Source organism: Mastacembelus armatus, chromosome 14 (genome assembly GCF_900324485.2).
Source record: "Mastacembelus armatus chromosome 14, fMasArm1.2, whole genome shotgun sequence".
NCBI lineage: Eukaryota > Metazoa > Chordata > Actinopteri > Synbranchiformes > Mastacembelidae > Mastacembelus > Mastacembelus armatus.
Window position 1 is genome coordinate 15,051,590 of NC_046646.1, and position 25,394 is coordinate 15,076,983.

Consider the following 25,394-nt stretch of genomic DNA (forward strand, 5'->3'; position numbering starts at 1 on the left):
TGATGTTATTTAGTGTGTTAGTGTGTGTGTTTTCTAAGAAATCTAAACTGATGCTGCTTCAGCAGCATTTCCATTTAATTTACATCTTCTTTGGCCCACTGAAGACCTCTTAACATCAAGAGTGCATGTTTGAAAAACAGAGGGCATAACTGCTGCTCAGAAGCTTTGCAATAAAGTTTCTAATACAGTGGGATAACTGTCATATTGTACAGTAGCTTCATTTTAAAAGCAACTTTAAATTTGTAAATTTAACAAGTAAAATCTTAATTTGCAGAATTCCTTAATATTTAAAATAGTACACTAGTTATACTTGCACTACAGTGATACAACACTCAGATTTTAATTTTAACTCAAATATGCTGAGATACAATTTAAGATGTTCATACTGTAAATGTAAACAATGTGAACTAATAGGTCAATTTATTACTGACAAACAATAAACCTTCGACAAAACAGCTACAGTAAATTTAAATGAATTAAAAAGGGCATATTTGCAAGTACTTTAAGACTTGTGGTGTGTTGATCAGGAGGAAGTTAGTCACCACTCATCACTGGTCATTACAGAACAGCAATGTTTCATCTTTAAGTAAAACTAAAGATATAATCACAATTCTGGATACCTGTCCCACTGTCACTTTCATTTCTTCTCCAACTTATGAAGAACACATCTTTAGCCGCTACAGCAGAACTTTTCGATTTCTTCAACTAGTCACCAGCCTTGTATGCTTGTTGGAGTTGGGCAGATGGGCATTTGATGGGATTAACAGAGCTTTTTCACAGACGAGAGCAAAAATATCATCAGGCTGATGAGAGCAAAGTTTGCAGGCAAGAAAGCTCCCGAAAATGAGCTAAGACAGGCCCAGTGGATGTAGAACTGAGAAGAACTGCAGAGTAACACATTTAATCATCACTACTAGAGACTCGTATTAAACGTAATTACATTCATTGTTAAAAAATAAGATAAAATCATGTAAAAGCTTAGTATCTTAGTATCAAAATCTGGATAGACTTAGTCCAAAAATATGTGCATAGTGCTACATGAGAACATATCAGTGTAACTCCACAGATGACTTGGCCTCAGGTCAGGATGGGTAATATCCACTCATCTTCTGCAGGGTGGCTACATAAATCAGGTGCATCACTTTACATTTAATTACCTACAAATTACCTTGTAAAACAGGCTTTCCTCCCTTCTCTCAACCTTGCTTTCCTCCCGCCTTTCATACCCCTCTTTGCTCAGAGGAGACAGAGGGGAGGAATTGTGCCAGACTCAAATAAAGAAATCGAGAAGTAAACAGAAGCGCGTCGAGGGAAGCAGCAAGAGTAGGAGGATGGAACACGGCTGCTGGTTGGTGTTCCTAATGATGAAGAAAATGGAGGGTCATGTGGGAGCCATGGCTGGTTGGAGACAGAGGGAGTTGGTGTAGAATAAAGAGTCAAGACCACTTGAGTGGTGGGAGGATGCTTTTTGTATGGGTGTATCGTCCTGTGGTTTTTTTTTTTTTTTTTTCTATCTACGTGCTGAAGTCATGTGTGTTGACACGTGTTTGTATTGTACGGCGGCGGTACACGCTTTTACTTGTGTGAGTCAAACCAGGTTGTCCATGTGTGAGTGTCTGTCTCTGTGAGAGTGTGCGTGTGAACGCAGTGTGCACGTACATGTAGGAGTGGAAGGGGCGGCAGCCAAGTGATTAATGCGTCAGAGAGGCAGCTGTGGTCTGGGCTCACTCATTTGGAAATATCTTTCAGGGAAGAAAGGCACAGAGCGAGAACGATGGGGAAGGGGGAGGAAGAGATGCTTCTACATCCCCTGCCAGATAAACAAAAGTAAGCTGAGAGCCTTTACCGGGGTCGAATGTGGCAGTGAAGGAGACTGAAGAGAATTAGAGACTAGAGGAGGGAAGTAAAGGGCACTGCAGCATCCTTGTGTCCTCTATCATATCAAGCGTCATTAGTGTCTACTTTAAGCATCAAAGTGTCTTCAGCTGTTGAATATTTCTTGAGCTTTAGCTTAATGAATAAAACTAAGGCTGGGACATATTTCAAGGGGCAACTCCAGTGTATCCCAACATATGTCCCTTAATGGTACTGTACAATAATTCTAATAATACTTATACTAGTACTACTAATAATAAGCAGGTCTGACTGCAAATTACTCAACTGGAATTAATTTGTGTGGTACTCTTGATATTTTTACGGTAGTGTGTAGCATTTTTTTTTTCTTGGATAACACAATTTTTATTGAAGAATATTCAAACTTTACGGAAGTCACCTGCAAATTATAAAGCGTGCAGGTAGAAAACAGCTTGTAGTGTCGGGCTACTATGTATCCTGACTCAGCCATTTTAAATGTGGAGCAGCTTGTATGGATATTATGTTGAGTCAGGCAGCTGCAGAATAGCATGAGAAAGCAGAAAGGGGGAAGCATCATCTCCTGACACACGCTGGGGGAAGCAGCTTTACTCTTCAGGGGCCGTAACAAGTGACAAACAACTGATGACAACAGGGTCTTTCCAAGAAAGTGCTTTAAAATGTAGAGCAATGCAATTTATCTGTCAGACAAACTGCACCCAAAAGAGTCTCTCAATGCAATAATATCACTAATCTGATTACTCACAATTATAACCAGATTTGATTTTTCCATTTATTGTTGCTTACTATATAGAGAAATGCTAATGTTAAATTGTTTTACCAATGTTACCACTTTTTCAGCTTGTTAGAAGCAGATTATTGTTGGCTGCTGGCACAAATCACCTAAACAGTTTTTTTTTAAAGGACGACAGTCTGATTATAGACAGATGCTTTTAGCTTCAGTCTGGTTAGCTGTTATTAAATTAACATCTGACTCTGTGAGTTGATGAGGAGTGCCCAAATGCACTATTAGTTAACCTCTGTATGTTTATGCTCTGATTTGGAAAGAAGGCCCGCTCTTGTACCCTGAGCAGACTGGAAGCTTACAGTAGCACACTGTGGCACCGATCTGAAGCATAAAGCAGGCACATAAATAGTCTTCATCAGGCTGACTAATATCGAAATTCCATTGACAGAGTAGTTTTTCAGCCAAATAATCTAACATTTCTTTATGATTTAAACACTCAATGTGTAACCAAGAGAGCACATTACAGTAGCCTTAGTGTGAGTGATGCAAGTCTATATAAGACACTAATTGCATTACTGTTGTTTATGGGACTGCAGTAGTTTTACATACTTCTAGACACATGGGTGAAAAACAAAACTGCAGACAAAAACATTTATATAGAAACTATTGTGCCTGATAGTCATATAGGCAGATAGGCAGATCTTCAAACATCTGTGATCATTCTTCATGGGGCCAGCACTAAGAGGGAGCACTTTCACTTTAATTTCTGCCGTACACATTTGCTGCAATAATTTTATGCAATCTTAATATTGAACAATATTGATTTATGCAACTCTAAGACTTGAAGTTTAGTCCAACCTGTAAATGCATGTATAAATGCTGGTGTAGTAAACATCAGAAAGTGAAAACACTGTGCTGAGGTCTGTTGGGGTTTGTGATTTTGTCTCTAGTTGCTAGCAGTCGATACTCCATCACTACAAGTTTTCTTTGCTGTGATTTCCAAGCACATTTACTTAAACTTATCTTTCTCTTGAGGGGTTCTTGGCTCTAGCTCCAAGATTCTGATATGAAGCAAATAGGTCATGAAACTACACTTTGCTGAGAAGTCTCCACAAACACTGACCATAATGATACAACACTGCCACAACTTCCCATTCTCTGAAACACTTTGGGGAACAAGTAATTTTTCTTTCTTTTGTCCCGCCATCATTAAATAATTAAGCATCATGAATACAGTGAAATATGATTATCAAAAAGAACTATACTTATTTGATTCAAGTACTAAAATTAGGTTTCTGTTTCTCCTGAAACAAGCTGACTTGAAACCTGATCGAATCATTCTTACAGCAAACGCATATGCCGTCACTAGAGAAAATACAGTTTTTAGTTCTAACATGAAGAGTCTTGCTGGTGGTGTTTTATTTTAGATACCTATGGCTGAACTGTTAATTTGGGGCTGCACACATTTATTATTTCACTATGATTTCATTATGACAAATAATTTAATCATCATAAAATGACTCAGTGTGGACCACTATTGAGAAATTATTTATTATCACGTTTGTTAATCAAAGAATGAATATTTAATACCACCCCATCTTGTAAATATCAGGCAGGAGTTGAGTTATACAAAACTCTGATCTATACCCACGTAACTGATTTGATTTAGGCATAATTAATCATCTTCCTCTTTAATGTGATGCAATAACACTCTGAGAAGGCCTCAAGGAAAACGACTTACTTTCTCTTGTTAGAAGCATGCACATTATATATTTAGCAAGAGAATGACAGAATCAGCACTGTGTAGTTACCCTGTTCATATGCTATATATAATACCACATTAGTACAGAAACATCTTAACTTGTTTTGAAAATATCTGTACTATGAGTGAAGAGGCCGCAGCTGTTAGTCTTCACTTTCAGCACATGGCTATTTTTAAGTTAATTCATGTTTGCCATTTCGAGTTGTGATAGTAAGCAGAGAGGCAAAAGACTATTTATCTGGAAATGTCAAAGATAATTACTTTATACAAATACTGTCATAGTTTGTCTGCAATATGATAGGTTAATTGAAAAAAACAGATGAGACAGCTGTGCCACTCTCCTTAATAATCAAAACATGTTTGCAGTTTAAGTTCAACCATTTACACTTCATTACACACAGTAAATCAGATCACATCATAACCAAGCCCTCTTTAGAACTTGGCCAATCCACCTGTAGAACAACAGATCCAGGGTGCGGTGTCTGGTTAATGTTCTTGAGTGAACACTAAAGTGATTAGGACATACCTTCATTAATGCAAACACAGGGGCCTTATTTTGAATCAGTTGTATTATCACCATACTAATTCCATAAATACTCACTATAACACCAAATGTGTTGTTGTTTAATTTGTTGTTGAAATGTATACTTCTGTTTGAGGAACTTCTGCTTAACCCTATGGTGCCCATCTGTTATTTTCAATTATACTTTATATTTGTGGACTGTTTTTTGAAGGTTTACATCTTTGGTGAACCATTGAGCATCAGGACAAGTACTGTGGAAAGGGTCAGAAAGATAGAAAAGGGTTGCAAGGCACATTGAAACATTGTTTTTGGTCTTTTTTTTTAGGGATATATTAGCAAAATCTATAAAATAATGCCTGCAGAATGACAGAACTTATAAGTTAATATCTCCTTACACCACGTCTTTTCAGTTCATTGTGAGCAGATGGAGCTGCCCACATGAAGGCTCTCTTGCTGAGCTCTCTGTGTACCCTCAGCACAGACGAGAACAGGGAGTCCAACCTCCCTGCTCCCTGTAAACTGTAATTTCAGTCGTAATTTTTTTTATAGCATACAGTTTCTCCATCTTGTACATTTTATTGATGATTTTTCCTCTGTTGTCGTGTCACAATAAAGAGGCAGTGGCGGAATCAATCTATATTTGGAAGTTTTGAATGATATATTTTTCTTGCTTTGCTAAATAAGAAACTGACAAACCTAAAATTTTAACCCTTAAACTTGATCTTGTAAAATCCTAAGTGTTGTCAGCTTAAGACCTTGAACAAGTCTCAATTAATTCAGCTATTATTTGCAAATTTGAGTGAGTAGAAGTCTGTATGAGGGAACAAAACAAGGTCTATGTAATGAATGAGCTGCATCCTCAGTGTGACTCTAAGGAGCTCATGTATTGACAAATGGAGATTACAATGCATTGGACTAGGGAATATTGACGTTGCAATAACAAAGACACATCCTATGGTTGGGAAATTTTCTTGGTGCAGTTAGAGATGACCTGAGAGATGATGCTGATAGTGCTTGGGAAATTGAACCTGCATTAAAACGAAAGCATAGAGGATGACAAGCAAACACTGAATGTGTGTGATGGATTTAGTCATTAATCTGAGCTATGCACTGTGTGTGTGTGTGTGTGTATGGAACTGCAAACACATAAAATGCACGTGTTCCTGTGTGTATAAAGAGCGTCTCTGTGCACACATGGATAAGACTCCCTGTGTCCATTCTATTGATTGGCAATACAATACAATACAGAGCAAACACATGAGTCACCCACGCAGGAACAGAGAAGTCTTGTCTGTAGTGGTAGGTCAACTAAAAAAGCACTGACAACAAGAAATATTTTCATTGCTCTCTGGTCTTTTCAAAGAGGAAACAGCCTATTTCCACATTATCACACTCTAAAATGTTTTGAAGTGGCAAAAAAAAAAAAAAACAACAAAAGAAAAAAAGAAAACATATCTATCTATCCATCTGTCTAACCTCCAACAGATTTCCAACAACATAAGAAACTACGGTGAGGAACACTGAAACAAATCTTAAGCTTTATCGCCCAACATCCGAAAATAAATACATTAAAATAAAATAAAATAAGACAAAGACTTAATTATTTCTATCTTAATTTTAACTACTGCAAACAGACTTTGCACACAAGGTCCATACTTCAAAGTCAGAACATAAAAAGAGTAATAAAATTGCAAATCTAGTTATTTTCTATTATGTAAACCAGAAGAAGCCACCTGGAACATTTATTGGGTTCTTTAATTGCCTCATAATTAACTATAAGCATATAACAAGATATTAAAGTGACTTTGCAGAGTAACAACTGTGCAGACTAATAAGTAAACATTAGAATGTGCATGACTGGACTTAAAATGGCATTCGTAATCAACACAACTTCTGAAAACTTCTAAAAATTAATTTCAAACATAATGAATTCAAACTTATAAAGGAAAATGCTGCCAATATTGTGGTGTGACTTTTTCCACCCGTATGAAGTACTGCAATCCCTGGCAAACAGTTCAAAAGGGCAGCAGAGCCAGAATTCATTTGGCACAATTACAGTCCAATGCAATGCAATGCAACAGAAACTGATCTAAGATTAACCTGAACACTTTGAAGGCAGCTTATTAGAGAGTCTCTATTTGAATCTGTCAAATATTTCCTTAGTGTTGACAGATAAAAAAAAAAAAAAAAAAAAAAAAAAAACACGGAGAGAAAATGAAATAATATGGTCTCAGTATTTCTCTGCTGAGCATAGTGTGAGCTCATTTGGTTATCGCATTAAAATCAGATGCAATGGTGATTGTCATTGGCAGTTCATGCTGGTGTGAGTTTCGCTTGCTGCTTTGCTGGCAATCAGCTGCAGAGACCACCTCTACTCTGTGGCAGCAGCACACTGTAGGTTTGTGAGCGAGAGCAGGCCTGTGAAGGACTGGGCTCCATCCAATCAGCCCCAAGGGAGGATCTCTTGCTGTTCAATTCTAATTCATGTACATATAAATAACTGGTGCTGGCAATGCTAATTTGATTAAAAGGTTTGGTAGAGGAGACAGGGGAGAGGGGGAGTGAAGGCATTTAAAGAGACAACATGGGCTGATTTACTACATACATCCATTCTCACCATATAAAAAAAAATAATATTTTAGTAAGATGTGTCCCTGCTTCCTGATTAGCTTCTGTTTTCTGTTAATGATATTTAACACTTCCTGCTGTCATTTGTGCCAGCAGGTTATTACAGTCATGTGGTATAGTTGCATAACCTCCATTATGACAACTTAAAAAGGGTTTCATTCACGTTTTGTCATTTTGAGAAAATGTTGTTTTGTATGAAAAATCTTCAGATCATTGAGCTCTATCTGGCTAACTGAGGTGTAGCCTACATCTGGATGCTACAACTACTGCACTGGTTAGAACACTGAAGATGTATCCGTCAGCAGCAATGACAGCAGCATGAGATTTGGGAGAAATGGACCGTGGAGAATGCAAGAGTGAGAGAAATCTTAATGTAAGAAATAAGAAGAGAAGCTAAAATGGCCAAAGATTGCACATTAGCTGTATGCAATACACAAACAGTGGGTGTTGAGAGGAAGCGTGGCTTTGAAAGAGATGGAAAACTGAAATTTGGTTAGAAGATGTGGTGAGGAGAAGGAAGAGATGCGGGGAAGGCTTACCTGGGTATTGTGCAGCTCCTGAAGGACGATAGGCAGGTAGGGTAGAGGGAAGGAAAGAAAAAAACAGAAAGGGGGGTTAGCATTCAAAGCTGCACTGCCCTTGTTTACCAGTGCACAGAGATTGTAAAGTACAGGAGAAAGTATTCATGCCACTTATCAATTACATAAATAAATACATGATGACAGCTGGTTTGACAAGCAGCCAGTTTCTGAAGTTTGACTGTAACTGTGTTAAGTCCACTCAAACATACAAAATGAAAATGTTTCCTGCCACACATCTGCACAACAATAAACGCCCTTTAAACTTTTAACTGCAGCAAACAATGACATTGCTGTTACCTTTCATCATGCATAGCTTAGTGGCTCAGAACAGGAGCAGAGACAAGGTTCATCAGTGTTGTAGCATATCAACAAAGAAATAACATCAAAAGCATAGGGTTTCCAGTCAACCAAAACCAACTGCCTCTCCAGGAAGTCCCTGATCCCAGCCAAGAAACATCTTGGCAAATATTCCCCAATACAAACACAATAAGCCAATTTTCAGTCTTTGCATGGTTTAATTAAAGTGTGAACTTTAGTGATGTTTGTAGATGGTTTTCTTTATACTTGTGGACAGAGAAAGACTAGCTGTTTCTGATGGAAGCTGAAACCAAAATCAGTCTCAATGGGGATTTCTGTATAAAATCCAAAATTGCAGGGAAAATGGTCCTCAGCATACAGTTTGGCATTCATTTAGACCCCCATCGCCGAAGAACATCTTACAGCCAAGTAAGCATCAGGATTCCAGTATGAGGCAGCTTTTGATTTTGATTAGAAAACCTATTTCCTCTTCAACTTTTGCCAAATTTCAAACATGGTAATATTGTAATTACTGTTATCCAGAGCACGAAAGAGGAGCAGAGATTGAGTGGGTGTGTAAGTGTAAGTGAGGGTGAAGAAGAGTGAGAGGGAGGCAGTCTTTGCATGAAAGCAGGGAAAATCACAGTAAAACGCAGCATGAAGATCAAGTGAAACAAGAGACGAAATTCAGCTCTTTCATATCCTGTTACACAGCCCCGTTTGTGGTAAAGATGTATCCTGCTGAATCATTGCTCATTTGTTTTTCCTAAATCCCTGGACATATATCTCTGTAAGCTTAAAAGCCTCAATCTGTTTCTAACTCCCTTGTATGATGGGTCGTCCAACCACGTTGTAAATAGAAATTACATTCATTTCCAAGCCACTGCATTCATTTCAAACTGCTTTGCGTTTAATGAGCATGACAAATTCAAATTCGTGCAATCTGAATACAATCTTAGAAAATCGCAGACAGAAGCTCTCAGTTCCAGCAAAACATTGTTTTTCTGACAAAAGTTGAATTTGACAGTATCCAATCTCACTTTAAAAGTTTTGACCAAACTGGAGTGCTTTCCACTCTGCCAAGTCTCCCAGCATAGCATCACTTGTCCTCTGCTTAAGCATTCAGCTATAGCACACAGGAAGCAGAGTAACAAAGTACTTTAGAGAGCCGCATAGTCAACCCAGACCACCCTCGAGTTCAGGTTCATGCAGTGTGATAATGTGAAGGGGGTTTGCTTTGGGGAGATTACATAGCAATGGGCGAGACATAGAGCAGCTCTCCCCATGTTAAGTAAATGGAGAGAGGGTGAAGAATAACAGCATCACCGCTTTGCCCCTTATGGGTCTTGTGGGAGCCTTTGCTATCCCACCCCGACCCGCAACCTCCAGAGGTGAGGTTAAATGACAAGGACTGCAGAGATGCATTAAACATGAGTCATTTGGACAGAGAGCTAGACGCTGGACCACTCCAGAGATGATAGGGACATTAACCAGGGTTTCACCAGGGCCTGAGCTGCATTTAATGAAGGCCTCCACTACCTCCCAATGTCTCTCTCTACATTTGACTCACAGCCAGGGAGCTAAGTGGTTCAAGATAAACACTGCCACTACTTTTTCTGGCTGCAGTTGTCTGATTTTGTGCCTCTTCCTCTTTCTCTATACTCACTCTGTAGCCCGACAACTCATTATATTGTCTTTTTGTCAGCAGTGGTCAAGAAGAGGAGGAGTCATGCACACAAATGAGTTAAAATGATTATGCATCAGATGATAAATTTACTCAAAGACAAAAAGCAAAAAAAGTGAAAGTAAGAAAGTAAGGATGAGACATATATATATATATATATATATATATATATATATATATATATATATATATATTGGACTCACTAATATTAGTTGATGAGAACAGAAAGCTAGATATGTCAATATTTACAGATACAGCGACAGAAATGTGTCCATCCATCCATCTATCCATCATCTACTGCTCATCTTGGTAATCCCAGCTGACACCGGGCGAGAGGCAGGGTACACCATGGACAGACTGCCAGTCGGTCGCAGGGCTGGTACATCGTGACAAACACTCACACTCACATTGACACCTACAGGCAATTTAGAGTCACCAGTTTATCTAACTGAACTGCAGGTCTTTGGACTGTGGGAGAAGGACAAAGTACCTAGAGAAAACCCAGGAAGCGCCATACAGAAAGGCCCCAGGTTGGAACAGGATTCAAACCCTGGATCTTCTCATGGTGAGGCAACAGTGCTAACAACCACGCCACTGTACCACCCCCGAGGAAATGTGTGTGCACTTTAAAGTGCAAGGCGATGATACTAAGATTCTTTACAAAGCAGTTCATAAAGTCAGAAAGTCACAAAGACAGCACATACTGCATCCTACCTGCAAACTGTCAGAATACAGACTCTCTATGCCTACAGGCACTGCAACCTTGTACTGTATAAACAGAGTTTATAATGCTTCCCATTGTCAGGAACAGGAGGTAGAGCTTAGACTATGTGGATGGTTTTTTATATCATCAGTACCACAGTATTTTCAACTGTGCAAAAATCCTTTATCCTTTACAGTCTGTAGATTGTCTTTGATAACTATATTGTGGATTTAAAGTGGTACATTTGTGGCATGCGACTTGCAACTGATCATTTCCATTGACAGCCACTAGAATCTCCAAAATCATGATTGATCAGATCATGCAATGAGTGAGCCTAGACTTTCAGAGAGAGAGGTCAGTTTGACCCAAACATTGATCAAAAGGACTGTTTGATAGAAAATAAAAGGACAGGGATCACCATATCATTACAAATCTTCCTGTGGGGACCTTGAATAGCCACAACACATAACATGAAAGTTGGGACAGTGGTTGTTGGGATGTCTTTTTCTGGGGGGCTGACCGACAAAAATGGATGAAATGGACAAATGAATGGACACAGATCACTAGTAGGTGACCTTTAATTGCATAATATGCAACAGTGCAGAAGAATAATTTTATGATATGCTGCTAGTGATATAAACCTTTACCACCTATGACTTTTTGAAACCATATTATAAAAAAATACATTGCCCTCACATAGTAACAAAAAACTAAAATGGTCTCAGGCATTATGTGAGCCGTCTAAAAACAGACATAACAGGCCTGCTTTTATCTGTATTCATCAGGTGAGGGAGGCTTGAACACTCTCCTGTTTGCTCGAAACAAAATAATAACAATGGCTTCCTTCAACACAGCACGACCACACGCTTCCAAGCACGTCTTCTTCAAACGTAGCTCTTGGTTAATGGCCTGGAACACACATTCAATGTCCATCAAAGAGGGACATTGCTGGGATGGATGCACATGCTGACAGCCTCTCTCACTCGCTTTTCAATCCCACAAACACACGTTAACACTATGTCTCCTTCACACTCCTACCAGCATACACACACATACATAGCAGAGCCCTCCCTCCAGTCAGTTTAAGTATAGCAAGCAATAATGTGTTGATTAAATCTGTGATCAGTTGCCTAAGGGGCATGAAATTGGACATGATGAGTGTGGCACATTAAAAACTAATTATCAATAGCACCAATCCTATTGTCTTTCTCTTAAACAGCAGTAAATCAAGTGTGGAGAATGGAACACCATGTGCTCTATCACACTGAGCTCTGGGGTTACAACCATACCTGGATTCTGGAGGCATCAAAGGTTTTTGATAAAATATGAATCTATTAGTTACTGCCTGTAGTGTTTCCTCTTTGTATTACAAACTCATGGAGAGTTGACAAAATATGCTGCCACAGGGGAATCAAGCTGCCTTAACAGCAATGCTCTGAACTAGATAAATGACAAAAATGTTTCTTCTTTGTGTCCTCCACAACAGTCATAGAAGTAAAATTAAAACTGCAAGGCTTTTTAATGAATGTAACAGCCTTTCAATCTCCACGTCTGAACAATGAACACTATCCAATTTACTTTACTGTCATTCAGCCTCTATTCGAAACGTTATTGAACTCATGATGAATTCCCCTATTTTAATAAAGCAGTTATTTTAACCTAATCCATGACTTTTCCCTAATCCTAATCAAGACATTATGTATCTACATTTTAACACAATCTCACCGTTCGTGGTGTCATATATACAGAAAAAGATATATGATGAGCGATTTGTAACAGTTTTTGAAGGGATGTTGTCCTGCTGATAAGGGTGTCACATCAAAAAACAATTGCATTGTGTCATTTTAAAGGGCAGTTGCAAATCATGTATTTTGACATTTAATTTGAATAACTTGCTGGTACAGGAACATGCAGGTCAATTCAAATATAAGGGCATGTAGCATTTGAACAATCTAAGCAGCACATCAAGGTTTGTACAGCTATGGCAAGCCCCAAGGTAAAAACATGTCAGTCACCACCTTAACATCTTAAAGTAAGCTAGACTTTGGCCCAATTTCGGGCCAGACCACCTTTTGCCTCTACCACTTACCCCTAACCTTTCATTTTGTGCACTTACATATAGGGGTAGCGGCAACCCAATTTTGTTCAAGGGTCAGTGGGTGGGGTAAAGTGGTCCAAATGAAGAAAGTCAGTTTTTGTGCCCAGGCCGTTTCTATGAAAACTGCTCATTGGCACATGGTAAAAGGTGTTTCTGGCTTCTTTATACCCATACGGCATGTACCCTACAACCTTCCCAAACTGAGACAGCAGAGAGTGTCTGAGGTACCTGCTGACCAAGCCATCTGACTTCCTTCTTCAAATTCCTAGAATGTTTCAGTCTAAAAGCTGACAAAGGTAAGGACCTAAGACTAAAGACAATGCTGTTTAATAGTACAAAGTCAGTGGTAGGCTAGGTTACTAAATAATTTAATCATTTGAATAAAATTATCCAATTAGTTAATTTACTTTGAATTAGACCACCACCATCTTTTCAGGTCTTTTTGTCTTGTAGCCCCTCCTCCAGGATGCTTTCAAGATGGCACCTGCTGCCATTGCTAAGAGACTTCTGATGCAACTGCAAAGTCTCTATATTTCATCACCAACAATGTGCCATGGGACAGAATCTGCACTTGTCTCTTCTTACCAAAAGGATTTCTACTCAGTTGTTCACTGAACTGTAAAGCAGCTGTCATTTGATGTAACCTAAGAGGTATAAACATTGCCTTTTTTCCTTCTCTCCTTCCTCCTTTTTTCCCTCCTTGGATGTTGCTCACTCATCCACTCTCCCTTTACCTCCAGCAGTCTCTGGGACCCAGCGATTAGAGCTCTGGGTCCTCTCATGCTGATAAGGCTAAGAAACCTCCCTCCCTCCACCAGCAGCTGTGTCCTCAGGGTGCAGGGAAAAAAAAAAAAGAAGCCCAAGGTAAAGTCCCCAGCAACCCTAATCCTCACCCCTTTTCACCATTCAGTGTCAGTGGACAAATTTACTGTCTTGTGCATCTCATGACTTTAAACAGTTAGGCCTGCATTTTCATGGTTTCATGCTCAGCTGATATAAGTACAACATTATGCACTGAGGGCCCTTTTTTGAGTGCAGTACATTCTGGAGTATGTGTTTACAGTGCCGTCTGGCAGATTGTGTACACTGAAAATGCTGGACAAATGCAGATGCTCAAATATGGATAATTTCATTTCAGTAGAGCTTCTATTGTCCTATTTACTTCTTATTGCCAGTTGCCATGAAAGATAAACTAATATATTTATCTGAATATTATGAATGTAGCACAGGTAATTTACATTGCGAGTAAATTCATATAATTATACTACAGTTACAAAATTATACCTTTCCATTGTTTTCTGCAGAAGGTGCATATTATTGATAGATGCAATAAACAGTGTGAATTGTAATTATGACAAGACCAACATCTCCAAAAGCGCCTTTATTCGTGTTAACCCTTGCTTTACCTAAATCACGCTGCTAAAACTGAAAAGTAATATGCTTTATTTTTCTTATTCTCAAAAAAGGTTTCAGTTGAAAGCACTGGTTTTGAGGCTGACAGGGGCTAATACATTTTTGGTGCTACATGCACTAAAAATGATGCTGAAAGGGAAATAAAAAGGCAGGAGAAGAAAAACTATTCCTGAAGGTATTCTAAAAAAAAAAAAAAAATAATAAAATCAAATAAAATTATTAAAAAAAAGACTTAGTCTGGCTTATCTCTGGGGTTAGGGAAGGTTCACAGCCATTAATTTTAAATGAGTGGAATGGATCTGTGGTAATGGAAACCCAATGGCTCCAGACAGCATTGGGACTTGGCGGTGTGACGACACCAAACGGCAGTGTGATAACCTGACCACTCAGCTGTACGAAGGGGAAGAGTTCAAGAAACTGATTTGAGTTTCCTGCCCCCTACATGCTATATAAGTCTTACATGCAATGCATTAAAAATGTATTTTGAGGCATTCAAGTGTAACAGAGCTGGAGAAGTCAGGTAAAGTCCTTCTTTTGGCCATCCATCTCATTTAAAATTTCCTCGTTTTAGCTCATTAGCGAACACAACACCAAGTGGTGAAATGTTTAAAATAACTTAATAGGTGGTAAAGACCAATGACAATTATGGACATATGAATTATAAACAAGAAAGGTCAGGCGTTTTTGTAAGGACAAATCAAAAAACATGTTTGAAATGTTCATATTTATGTGTTTAGACAGGTGTGAAAAAGTAGCCCCAGAAAGAGCACTGTTTTTCATGCAACAAAATGGCAGGGAGTTCATAAATGCTACTGTCATGTTTCCACTCTGTGAGGGAAAAAAAATGTTTTGCTTGCTCTATTATTTTGTAGGCTTACAATGTAAGAAAACGATAATGGCTCTTTTCACTTCACATCCATTGTTTGCTTGTTCACACCCTGCAAACAGTGAATGTGAAAAATAAACTGAAAAATATAGTATGACATTTTTCCTATATGCCACCATAAGACAGGCTAAAACTTAATAAATTTTGAGGCCTTGCTTAGATACCCAGCCAAGGGGAAAGCCAGGTTATATTTTTCAAAATCAATGCAACTGTAACGAAGCTGTTCAGTGCAAACATTGACTGGTTTCATGATGATATGTGTTTTTCAATAAAATCAGCAATTAAATTTGTGCAGAAATTATCCCCAGGACATAGATAAAGTATAGCAGTAAGTAAACACAAGTACTCAGTACACATCCGTAATGTAACTTGCTATGGTGAACCCTAAAAATGGTTAAAGTTGGTGTCGCTTTAGATTTTGACAAATTATGGTAACCACAGCTACAATTATCACATTCACTGGTAAATGCAGGCTATATTTTAGCTTTCTTTGGTGTATTGTTATTTTCTTTTATAAGAGTAACTTTCATCAGTTGTCTGACTTGCTATGTTCTAATCAGGAATGTCCATCCTCCTGTCCCTATCTATATCTACTTATTTTCCAGAATATGGAAATAATGGAAAATATCCCAGAATATGCAGCATAAAAGGCAGGCTGCTGTGTGTCTAAGTTTGTGTTGTTGTTATTCACATCATTGAATGACTGAGCTCTGCGCTGAGGCAGAAATTGCACACTGACCCTTTCCAGTCCTTTAGTAATGAGGGTATAATATATGTTTTTTGTAGGTGGGGGTGATAAAGCAAGAGTTTTTGAGATTAAAATACCCCAGTTTGAGCTATGCAGCTCAGAGGCTATTACACCAGGACTCATTCCCTCCCACCTTGCTTTTTACTTAATTGAATCAGCCAGTGCCCATATCAGATATTCCTTAACGGAATACTGAAACCTATCCACCCTCTTCCTAATACCATTAGGGGAAGCAGGAGAGCAAGATGGATGCTTTAATCCTGCTGGTTCAGAGCACACAAAAGGAGAGCGTGCCCTGAAGTCAGACATTAGCCACAACATTCACTGCTGAGCCACAATATTCTTCCGAGTAGAAGGCTAGCCCTGTCACACCCTGACCGAAAGCTACAATAGCAAGAACTCATTTCCCGTGGAAAACCTAGCATGTAAATAACAGAAACAGTAACTCATTGCACTGCTAGTTATGGGGGAAACTAAATTACTGCAACATGTTACAGTCGGCAGCACCTTATTTCCATGATGTCTACTACAGTATTTTATGAGCCCGCATGGGTCCAGTTATGCCATCTGTTCATGGACCCAGCAGATATGCAGGAATGCATGTCCAATTTGACACAATGGTGATGCAGATGAATGAGGTTCAGGCAAGCCCCCTGCTGCTGAGGTATTCTTATTTCCCTACCTATTTTCTGCTGTGTCAAACTGCAGCTAAGCTAAGGTGAGGTCCATTATTTCTGGCCAGCTCAGGCACAAACTAATCCTCTTATTTGGGAGGTCAGCGCCAATCATTATACAGAGGGGTGCCATTACAGTGTACACTCCAGTGAGCTGATTTTCCCCTTACATAAATATATGACTCATGGGACTGCTCTCACTCCCCTCTCTAATTTATCCTCCTGCTTCTCTGTTCACTCTCATCCTCCCTTTTCCTCTCTCTCCTAACTTTCCCCTCTCTTATCTATGACCTTCTCAAGTTTCTCTTCGGTTTTTACCTTTTCATTTTCACTCTCCCACACTTTAAGCTCACGTTCCTCTTTTCCCACCCTCACTTTTTTTTTTTTTCTCAGGGTGCCCAGAGTGGCGTATAATTGAATCTGCAGAGAATGCATGAGCAGGAACAATTAGCTCAGTCACTCAGAATGTGGATATAGCTGTACAGTAGGATAAACAGAATAATAAAAAGGAAGGAAAGCAGGAAGATAAGCCTAAACTGTATGGGTGCCAGAACAAAGAAACACACATCTCGCAAAGTACACAATTTTGTTCCTAACACCCCCTGACATTTTGCATTGTGTGCAATGTCTTTGCTGTCATACTGTCTTGCTTACCAAAACCACTGGCATTAACTTAGAAAACTCAACACATTGATGGTGCCATTTTTTTCTTTCATTGTCATGACAGGTGGAGAATTTTATTGTAGGAGAGTAAACCAAATTTAAGATGGTGTCTATGAAGCCAAGACTAAATGTCTACAGTCATGCTAGTGCCTCTGAGGATATAAGGCAAAAATAAATAAAATAAGATCTTTTTTTAAAATCAATCAATTCTTAACATCACGATGGATTGAATTGCAAATTTAAATTGGCCAGAGAACCTGCTGATGGTGTTACATGAAAAGCCAGAAATTACTGAAGTCAGTAAGTTATGTCTGGGAACCATCACTCTCTGCACCAAATTATTATTGAATCCATCTGCTATATGAAACATGTCAGTGGAAAAGTGAAAGGCTGACTTGTTGCTGAAACTAAATCAGCATTTAGTGCAACAACAAAGCTATTAGGATTCTGGAAACATGAATATCTGTATCTAATTCTATGGAAATCTATCTAACAGTCATCAGTATATCCATCCATCCATCCATCTTCTATACCCGCTTTTCCTGGTTCAGGGTCACGGGGATCTGCTGGAGCCTATCCCAGCTCTCTCTTGGGTGGAAGGCAGGGGTACACCCTGGACAGGTCGTCATCAGTATATTTTACTACAAAATCATGCTGGCACAAGAAAAAACGTTCAGGAATTACCAGATGCAAAGCTGTAAAACTTGCTGCTTAAAATGTTCTAATGTTTTCACTCACCCCCCGTTGCTAGTGGTGCTCTCTTCCACGTTTGCATTCATCAGTGAGTGAGGGGCTAACAATGAATGAAAATGAGAAGCAATATGCAGATGTGCAGAGAAGTGAGATGCAGTGAGTTCTGACAGTGGCCACATAGTCAGAACTCAGATCTGATCTAGGACCACATATGGAATTGGCCTAGAAGCTCAAAGGCCAACTAAAATTTGATTTGGGCCATTTCTCCAGGTGAAATAACTGAAGTGTTGGATTGACTGACATCCAACTGCCATTGATAGAGCCACACTGCTAACATAGCTAAAAATGGACCACTGATGGCATTACAGACAAGGGTAGCATCCATGTATTGGACAGGAGAATCCTTGTCGATACAAAATAAATAGTTGAGATTTTTCTAGACGCTTACTGGGTTTAACTGCATGATAATGTTACTTCATTAATAGCAAAAGTGTCTACAACCGCAGCCATCATCACAGATGGGATGGCAACCTGGGTCACAATCATAAAATTATAACAACCCTTTGGTCCTGTTTGTGCTGTTACATAAGTGCAACAATGCATGACTCTGCTGAATTTATGCATGTACTAAAAAAAAGTGATGCTTTCTTCACAGACAGAGAAAAGGCTTCTCTTAGGTCCAAAAATATATATTCTGCTCTGTGTGGAGGGAGCTGACACTGGCAAGGATAGACCATAAATACTTCATAAATACCAATTACCTCAAGAAGCAGCCATGAAGAAAAGAGCAGCTATTTCAGCCAATTATTAGCCTTCTTTCCCAAAGGGTTGAGAAAGACAACTCTTCCCTTTCAAGCCTCCTGCTGAAAGGAGCAACCTCTGTCACGTTGCAGAGCTTCAGTGTTCCTCTCCACCTTCATATCAAGGATGAAAGGCCCAAAATGTCCTTTGAGTGAAACCCCCAGAGGACTTAACATACATCAATAACATTTCAATCCTTCAAGATATTTAAGGGGGACTGCACATAATCTTCTCACATACTTTGAGGCTCTGCTCACTTCCTGTGACTTTTATTTACCCCAGTCTCAAAGGTCTTTTCTCGCCATGCCAGAGATGGAGATAGAGGGGAAAAAGAAAGAAAGAACAAAAGAAAACAGAGGGAGGGAAAGGCAGAGTCAGGCAGCGCATTGTGGTGAGTGTTGCCTGCTTAAAATAGGACAGCTGCCTCGTGAAGGAGCCATCATTCTTCATAGGGGCAGCCTGTCTTCATTTCTACCCTCGGTAAAGCACACGGGGCTTAACACACTTACGTCTGAGGATTTGCTGCACATGAAGGTGGCAGCAATTCCCTAGACTGCAGGGAGAGGCGACACTGCAGAGCCATCCCCCACCAAAAAAAAAGCCATCTTTTACAAGTTCAGCTGAAGCAATAACCTGACCTCACCCCTTTGTCAGAGCAAACAGGGCTCCCAACTATGTTTCAACAACAGTCTATGTCCAAGGTCTGCAATCATTATTGCAAATGACATTTTAATGTGTTTATTAAAAAGTGATGAACCAAAACATACATCTTCACTGAATCTGTACTCGACAAGAACCCAAGAACCCCCAAGAGAAAATGACAATTCAAATGTTATCACCCCATTGATGGCCATTACCAGCTGCCATCAGGAGTACAGATGTCGGTTATTGGAGCTCTACTCCACATCTCAGTAAATGCAGGGGCCATTACCACGTATTAGACTATCACTGTCATGGTTACAGTAATAAACATGGAGTACACCAGGTTTAACCACAAAAACTACTATTGCCACTCTTAACAAGAAGCTACAACCTTTACCTCCTCCCTAGGTAGATGATGTTGCTCTTTATATGATACCACCTACTTCATCTGAGGTTTACTCCTGCCATAGTTACTATCATCAGAGAATTACCAGGTGTAATCCATTTCCTCTCTACTGTAGGAATGAAATATAAACATGCAGAAGCAGAACCTAATGTAGTAATACAGGACTTTTCCTTGTCCGTGCCTTGGTTGCGATTTTGAGAGTCAGTATTCCACTAGGAAGATATTAAAAGAGGGGTGTGTTCAATGACATGTTTCTGCTTAACTGACTGAAGTCAGCTGGGGTGCTTGCTTGTCCCACTCTTTTTGTTCTCCCTCTCCTCATGTTTGGAAGTTGTGACTTCAAGATCAATATGGTGACGACTACGCCAAATTCAAGCTGGTGGATGTTATCACAGCCATGTTTTTCTATACTTTGTGTTACTGTAGTAAGAGTCTAGGTCACTTAAATTTACACAAAGTCAGTAAGGAAATGTCTGTCATACAAGTACAAAACTGAATTTCTATTGTCAGCTTTGCCCCCCCCCCCCGCCCCACCCCAAACTCCAAACCCACTACCGCTACACAATCGCACACCAAGTCTCCCAATCCCACCCAGCAACAAAGTAGTGATGATAAAGTAGATATTGCATCACTTGGTCTCTCAAAACGACAAAGTGAGTCATCTGTAGCTGAGCCGCTAACAATGACAATCGGGATACAGAAGAATTATTTGTGTGAGCTATTTAAAGAGCTTGATCATGAGACACCTCACATCCTCCACAGTGGCAGGAACACAAAAGGCAGGCATGAATAAAGCATCCCTCACACATGGCAACAGTACAAATCATCTAACCACCCACACAAACTGCCCCTTCACTTGGTTTCACTGAGTGCATACTTCCCAAATAAGCAGAGTGAAACATGGAATATTCAACCCAGAAACTGGAGCGGTTGCCTGATTTGAGGATGGTTGTCACTATGATATTTCTTCAAGCCTGACTGACAAAATGACCTCAAAAGGTCAGTTAAATGGTTAGATCTTCAGAAACCGCTGGTTCTTTGAAGGATGATATCCCTATCTCCACTTCAAGTGAGCCTAATTAGCTTATTGACATTAGCCTCATTGCGCCTCCTGGCATCATGTACAAAAAGTATATATCTTTGAACAAATATTTGAAAAAGCCAAAATACTTTGCTGTTCCCCTTTCAGCTACACTTAGTGCTTAGTCTAACCACAGAACAGACAGCAAAAGAAAGTTTTTATATTTTACACTTGTACCATGATTGACATTCTAACATTTTCCAAACTGGCAGCCAAAAAAAAAAAAAAAAAAAAAAAAAAAAACAGGGCCCAGATAACAATGAAAATGTCAGAGAAAACAATAATAAGACATGATCCTAAATAGACCTTCAATGCCATATTGAAAGGCAAATTACTGTCGAGAATACTGCAATGCCAGATGTAATACTAGCACTGCAGTACTCCAGAAAAAAAAAACAAAAAAAAAAAAACAGCATATGCTCCAAGATGAGGATAACTCAACTGGTACAGCCCTCTGGTAAGCGGACTGAGAGAATTCCCTAAGCATATAACAGCCTATTTCAAACAATATGGTGAGGGTGAGCTTGGACCGCAACAATGAGCCAACAGAATCACATGATAGTCTATGATAAATTAGCTAGGGATCCATGGTGCAATAAATTGTAGCAGATCAAGGGAGCGCATAGCGCGTATGGCTCGATAGGATATGCTTCATTCTTCAGACATACTTCCCATGATGTTACAAAGATCTGATTTGTATTGGGCTGTTAGCAATTGCAATAGTATCAGACTTCTTGAGTGTTTGCTCTCAACATTGGTGATTTGGCAGTTTATTAAAAACGTGATTTCTGTCCTGTTGACTATACATTGTAAAATTTGACATTTTACATAAGAACTGAAAATAAAGTGCAAACAGCATGTATGTACTGAATGTGTAGGAAATCAATATGTCAGTGTCAGAGCTGATGTCTCTGTAAGGTGATTTACAACAGTTTTACACAGTACTGTATAAATGTCATTCATTGCTGAAACTTGTTTTTCATTTTTCTGTAGATGGAATGCTTCATGGGGGCTAACAGAAGATATTACAGTTTTTAATCCCACCTAAAGAGGCCTGACTGGTTGATTGGCTGTTTAAACTGCCATTCATTACCATAACACCTGGACTGGGTACTTCAGAACTGGACCTCAAGCTGAATGTTGTCCATACTGTAGTTTTGGCAACAGTGAATTCAAACATCTCATGTACCACCTGCATTCAATTTAAAAGGGTTTTTTACTATGTAACAAGCAGCACGCCAGTAAAGCCAAATGGAGCACAGCTATTAAAAACAATTATGTGTACAGCAATTCAGAGGTTTGGAACCAGATTAAGGATTTAGTGTTGTACAATCAGTACACAAACATTGGCTTTGGTCACATTTATTTTAATTTGTAATATAACACTATTTCCGTTTTTGACTGTAGACACACTGACTGAGTTGACCTGATGTTTTAGCTTTATCTGAAATTAATGGATTTCTGTGGCGTAGCTTCTAGTGCTTATGTTGGGCCAGTAATATGTATAGCTTTTTGAAAAGTCAATTAGAACTGTGAGTGTGTATCTGGCTCAGTTTATCTGGCTGGCCCGAAATTTATTTTTTTGGTCATGCTGATCTCATACACCAGTCACAGCCAGAATGAGCAACACTGGCTGTCACAGAAGCTGCCAATCGAGGTTGTCCACACAGAGACTGCTGTACACCTGCCATTCTGGCATATTCTGCATCCTACTCTAATTCAATTTACCACTCAAACCCATTTCGGAGCCTGTCACACATTTTCCCAGCCAAAAGGCAGGCATCAAGAAAGTCTGATGGGTGTTGGTAGATACCGTATAAAAAAAAAAGACACAAAAAGCACACAAAAAAAAAAAAAAAAAAATTGGGATGAATCTATTGAAAGAGGTCTTGATTCCATTAGAGAACAAATTAGAGGGGAAGTCAATACCCAAAAGCTTTTGGATTTAAAGCCCTACTTACAAAGGCATTAAGATTCTAGGAATTGATAAAACCATATGATTCCAGTTTCTTTTGTTTAAAAAGAAAAAAGAAGAGCCGACTAGTGTAATTAGACAAGACCTCTGAGGGATTTCTTAGGCCACCACAATTAGCTTGTAGTTGATTTGAATAAAGTTGTTCATTTATGTAACTGTAACTTTACCAATCAACTTTATTCAATGAGTGGGTTTATTTGACAATCTAATAAACATTACAAGAAACAGCAGACCGCTTAAGGCAATATGCTGATTTAAAACAGATTATTGAAATACAAAAGCAAGCAATGCCTGGAGGTATATTTTCATTGTGGTCCTCTGTGATAAGTGGGTACAGGAGGGAGTAGTCAACAAGCAAGCACAAGAAAAAAAAAAAAAAAAAGATTACTGAAAAGCCTAAAGAGCAGTGTAATAAATCTCCAAATATGCAGATATAAACTGATGAGTGCTTTCTTTAAAACTAAATACCATTCAAACAATAGAAAGACTAATATTAGCCCAATCACACTCTCCTCTCCTCAACAACTCAAACAGACACATATCACGTTTTCAAAGCAACAAGAAGTATATTTGTGTGTCCCACTTACTCAGCTTTGGCACGATCAACGCTCAGCAGAACAAGACTATTTTAAGACGTTTCTAATTTATTAGCTTTGGCTGCATAATTACACTGGAATGTACAAGCGAAATGTAAAATCAGCTGATGCTTTAAATGCCTTTGAATAGCTTTTGTTTTAATTTTTGCTTCCTTTTTATGCGAATATTCGACAGATGGCCAAACATGCAGAACATTATTTAAAATGATGCCCTCTACGATCTCTTTTCCACCTTTATAGTAAAACACAAGCGACCGATCTTTTTTCTGTTTAAACCGAATTCCATTTGTTTCATCAGCAATATCTTGTGATCCAAAGTATTAAGCAGTGCTAATGAGGATTTATTAGAGCTTAACAGTTCTTTTGTCCTGTGTGAGAATTTTTCTGTCTATTGTTTAACCTGGTATAAAATGTTTGGATTTGATAGTGAGGCTGGAGGAAGGATCTGAGAAATGCGTCCATGTCCATGTGTGTTGCAGTTCAGCTATCATGGAAGGAATCTGTATTCTTCCATATGGAGGAGGGAAAGAAATCTTTTCCTGTGGGATTGCTGAAGTCTCAAGTTAAGCCAAATAAATCTGGGGACTCTTGGCTCAGGAATGTTCTGATGGTTCATAGCTTACTCTTCTGTCATACTTGAAACCACACAATGCCAGAGAGGTGGACAGAGAGTCAATAGATTGATGGCAACTCTAACATGAACACAGAGATAGTACACTCACAGAAGGTGCAAACGCAAACTGACAGTGAGTTCCAGGGTGATGTGGACCCACTGGTCTCTAGCGGATTACCCGGCAATCAGATGGATAAAACTAAATGTGTTTTTACTTTTATAAACATAAGGTATTTGTAGTTATTATACAATCCATTCATGTCATCCAACATTAGTCATTAACACATCAAGACATGGGGTACAAAGTATCAAAAGGACAACTTTATTCAGACAACCAGAAGAGCAAGTGCACTGACATATTTTATAAGTTATCTGTGACTGATTAATTATATTATCATGCATGTCACACAGCATCCTGAGCATTAAATCAGAAGTGCAAAGCCGGATGAACACATCAAAGCAATTTCACTACACTGACGCTGGATGCACAAAATGCTTATTAAACCCTTTTTTTAAATTCAACATACTGAACAAGTCGACTGACTAACTACAGTGTTCAGATGCACAGTGTGACTAATCCATATTAATCCAACATGACAGCAGGAAACTCTCCAAATCAATATTTCAGATTGATTGCTGTCCAACTTGTACTCAAGGCATTCATATACTCTCAGAAATGACCACCAACGAATCCATAATCATTTAGTCATAGATCACGATAAATCCTCTGCATACATAATCCTGTTAGGTGCAGTAAAAGTGGTCTTTACAGCATTACTATTTTTACAGTAAAGCTGTGATGAACAGCAATAATGCTCTTTTTAGTACAACCCTTGGTTTGTTTAACATCAAGCTGCTTTGAACCAAGAACCAAGAACATGAGCTGTAGTAGATCCTGCTTGACAATCTTTCATTTTCTGATTCCGTGTAGCTGATCACATGATAGCCTTCCCAGGGTTTATCCTTCCCAGGGTGAATCACAAACACATACTGTACCTCCTCCAATTTAGCTGCCACTGCCCTGGCTTTGAAAATGTCTCAGTCCACCAACGGAGTCATCCGTTCTGTGTGGTGATAAGAAGCAGACATTACCATTGTCATTTCATGTTTTTGCCAAGGTTTTTTTTTTTTTGTCCATTGACCACCCATCTCTTGAAAAAGAAAAAGTATGGACACACACACACACACACACACACACACACACACACACACACACACAAACAAAACAATCCTGCTTCTGCAGCTATCAAAGCTATCAATCAGCCGTGGCTTGAGGCTAAAATAGAGGGCTGTTCTGATGGATACATTTGCTACATCCCCAGTTCAAT

The 25,394-nt window shown here is 39.0% G+C and overlaps 1 protein-coding gene across 3 annotated transcripts in view; it reads right to left on the reverse strand.

The window, feature by feature from the left end:
- The window catches only part of cadm1a (cell adhesion molecule 1a), a 309,318-nt gene that overhangs the window by 80,485 nt on the left and 203,439 nt on the right, over positions 1 to 25,394 (reverse strand). For 2 of the 3 annotated variants that reach the window (XM_026328921.1, XM_026328919.1), the window contains exon 2: positions 8,052 to 8,069. The exons of the other annotated variant lie outside the window; for it this stretch is intronic. In XM_026328921.1, the coding sequence (XP_026184706.1) occupies positions 8,052 to 8,069 (18 nt within the window). The remainder of the gene's footprint in view (positions 1 to 8,051; positions 8,070 to 25,394) is intronic. 3 annotated transcript variants of the gene reach the window in all.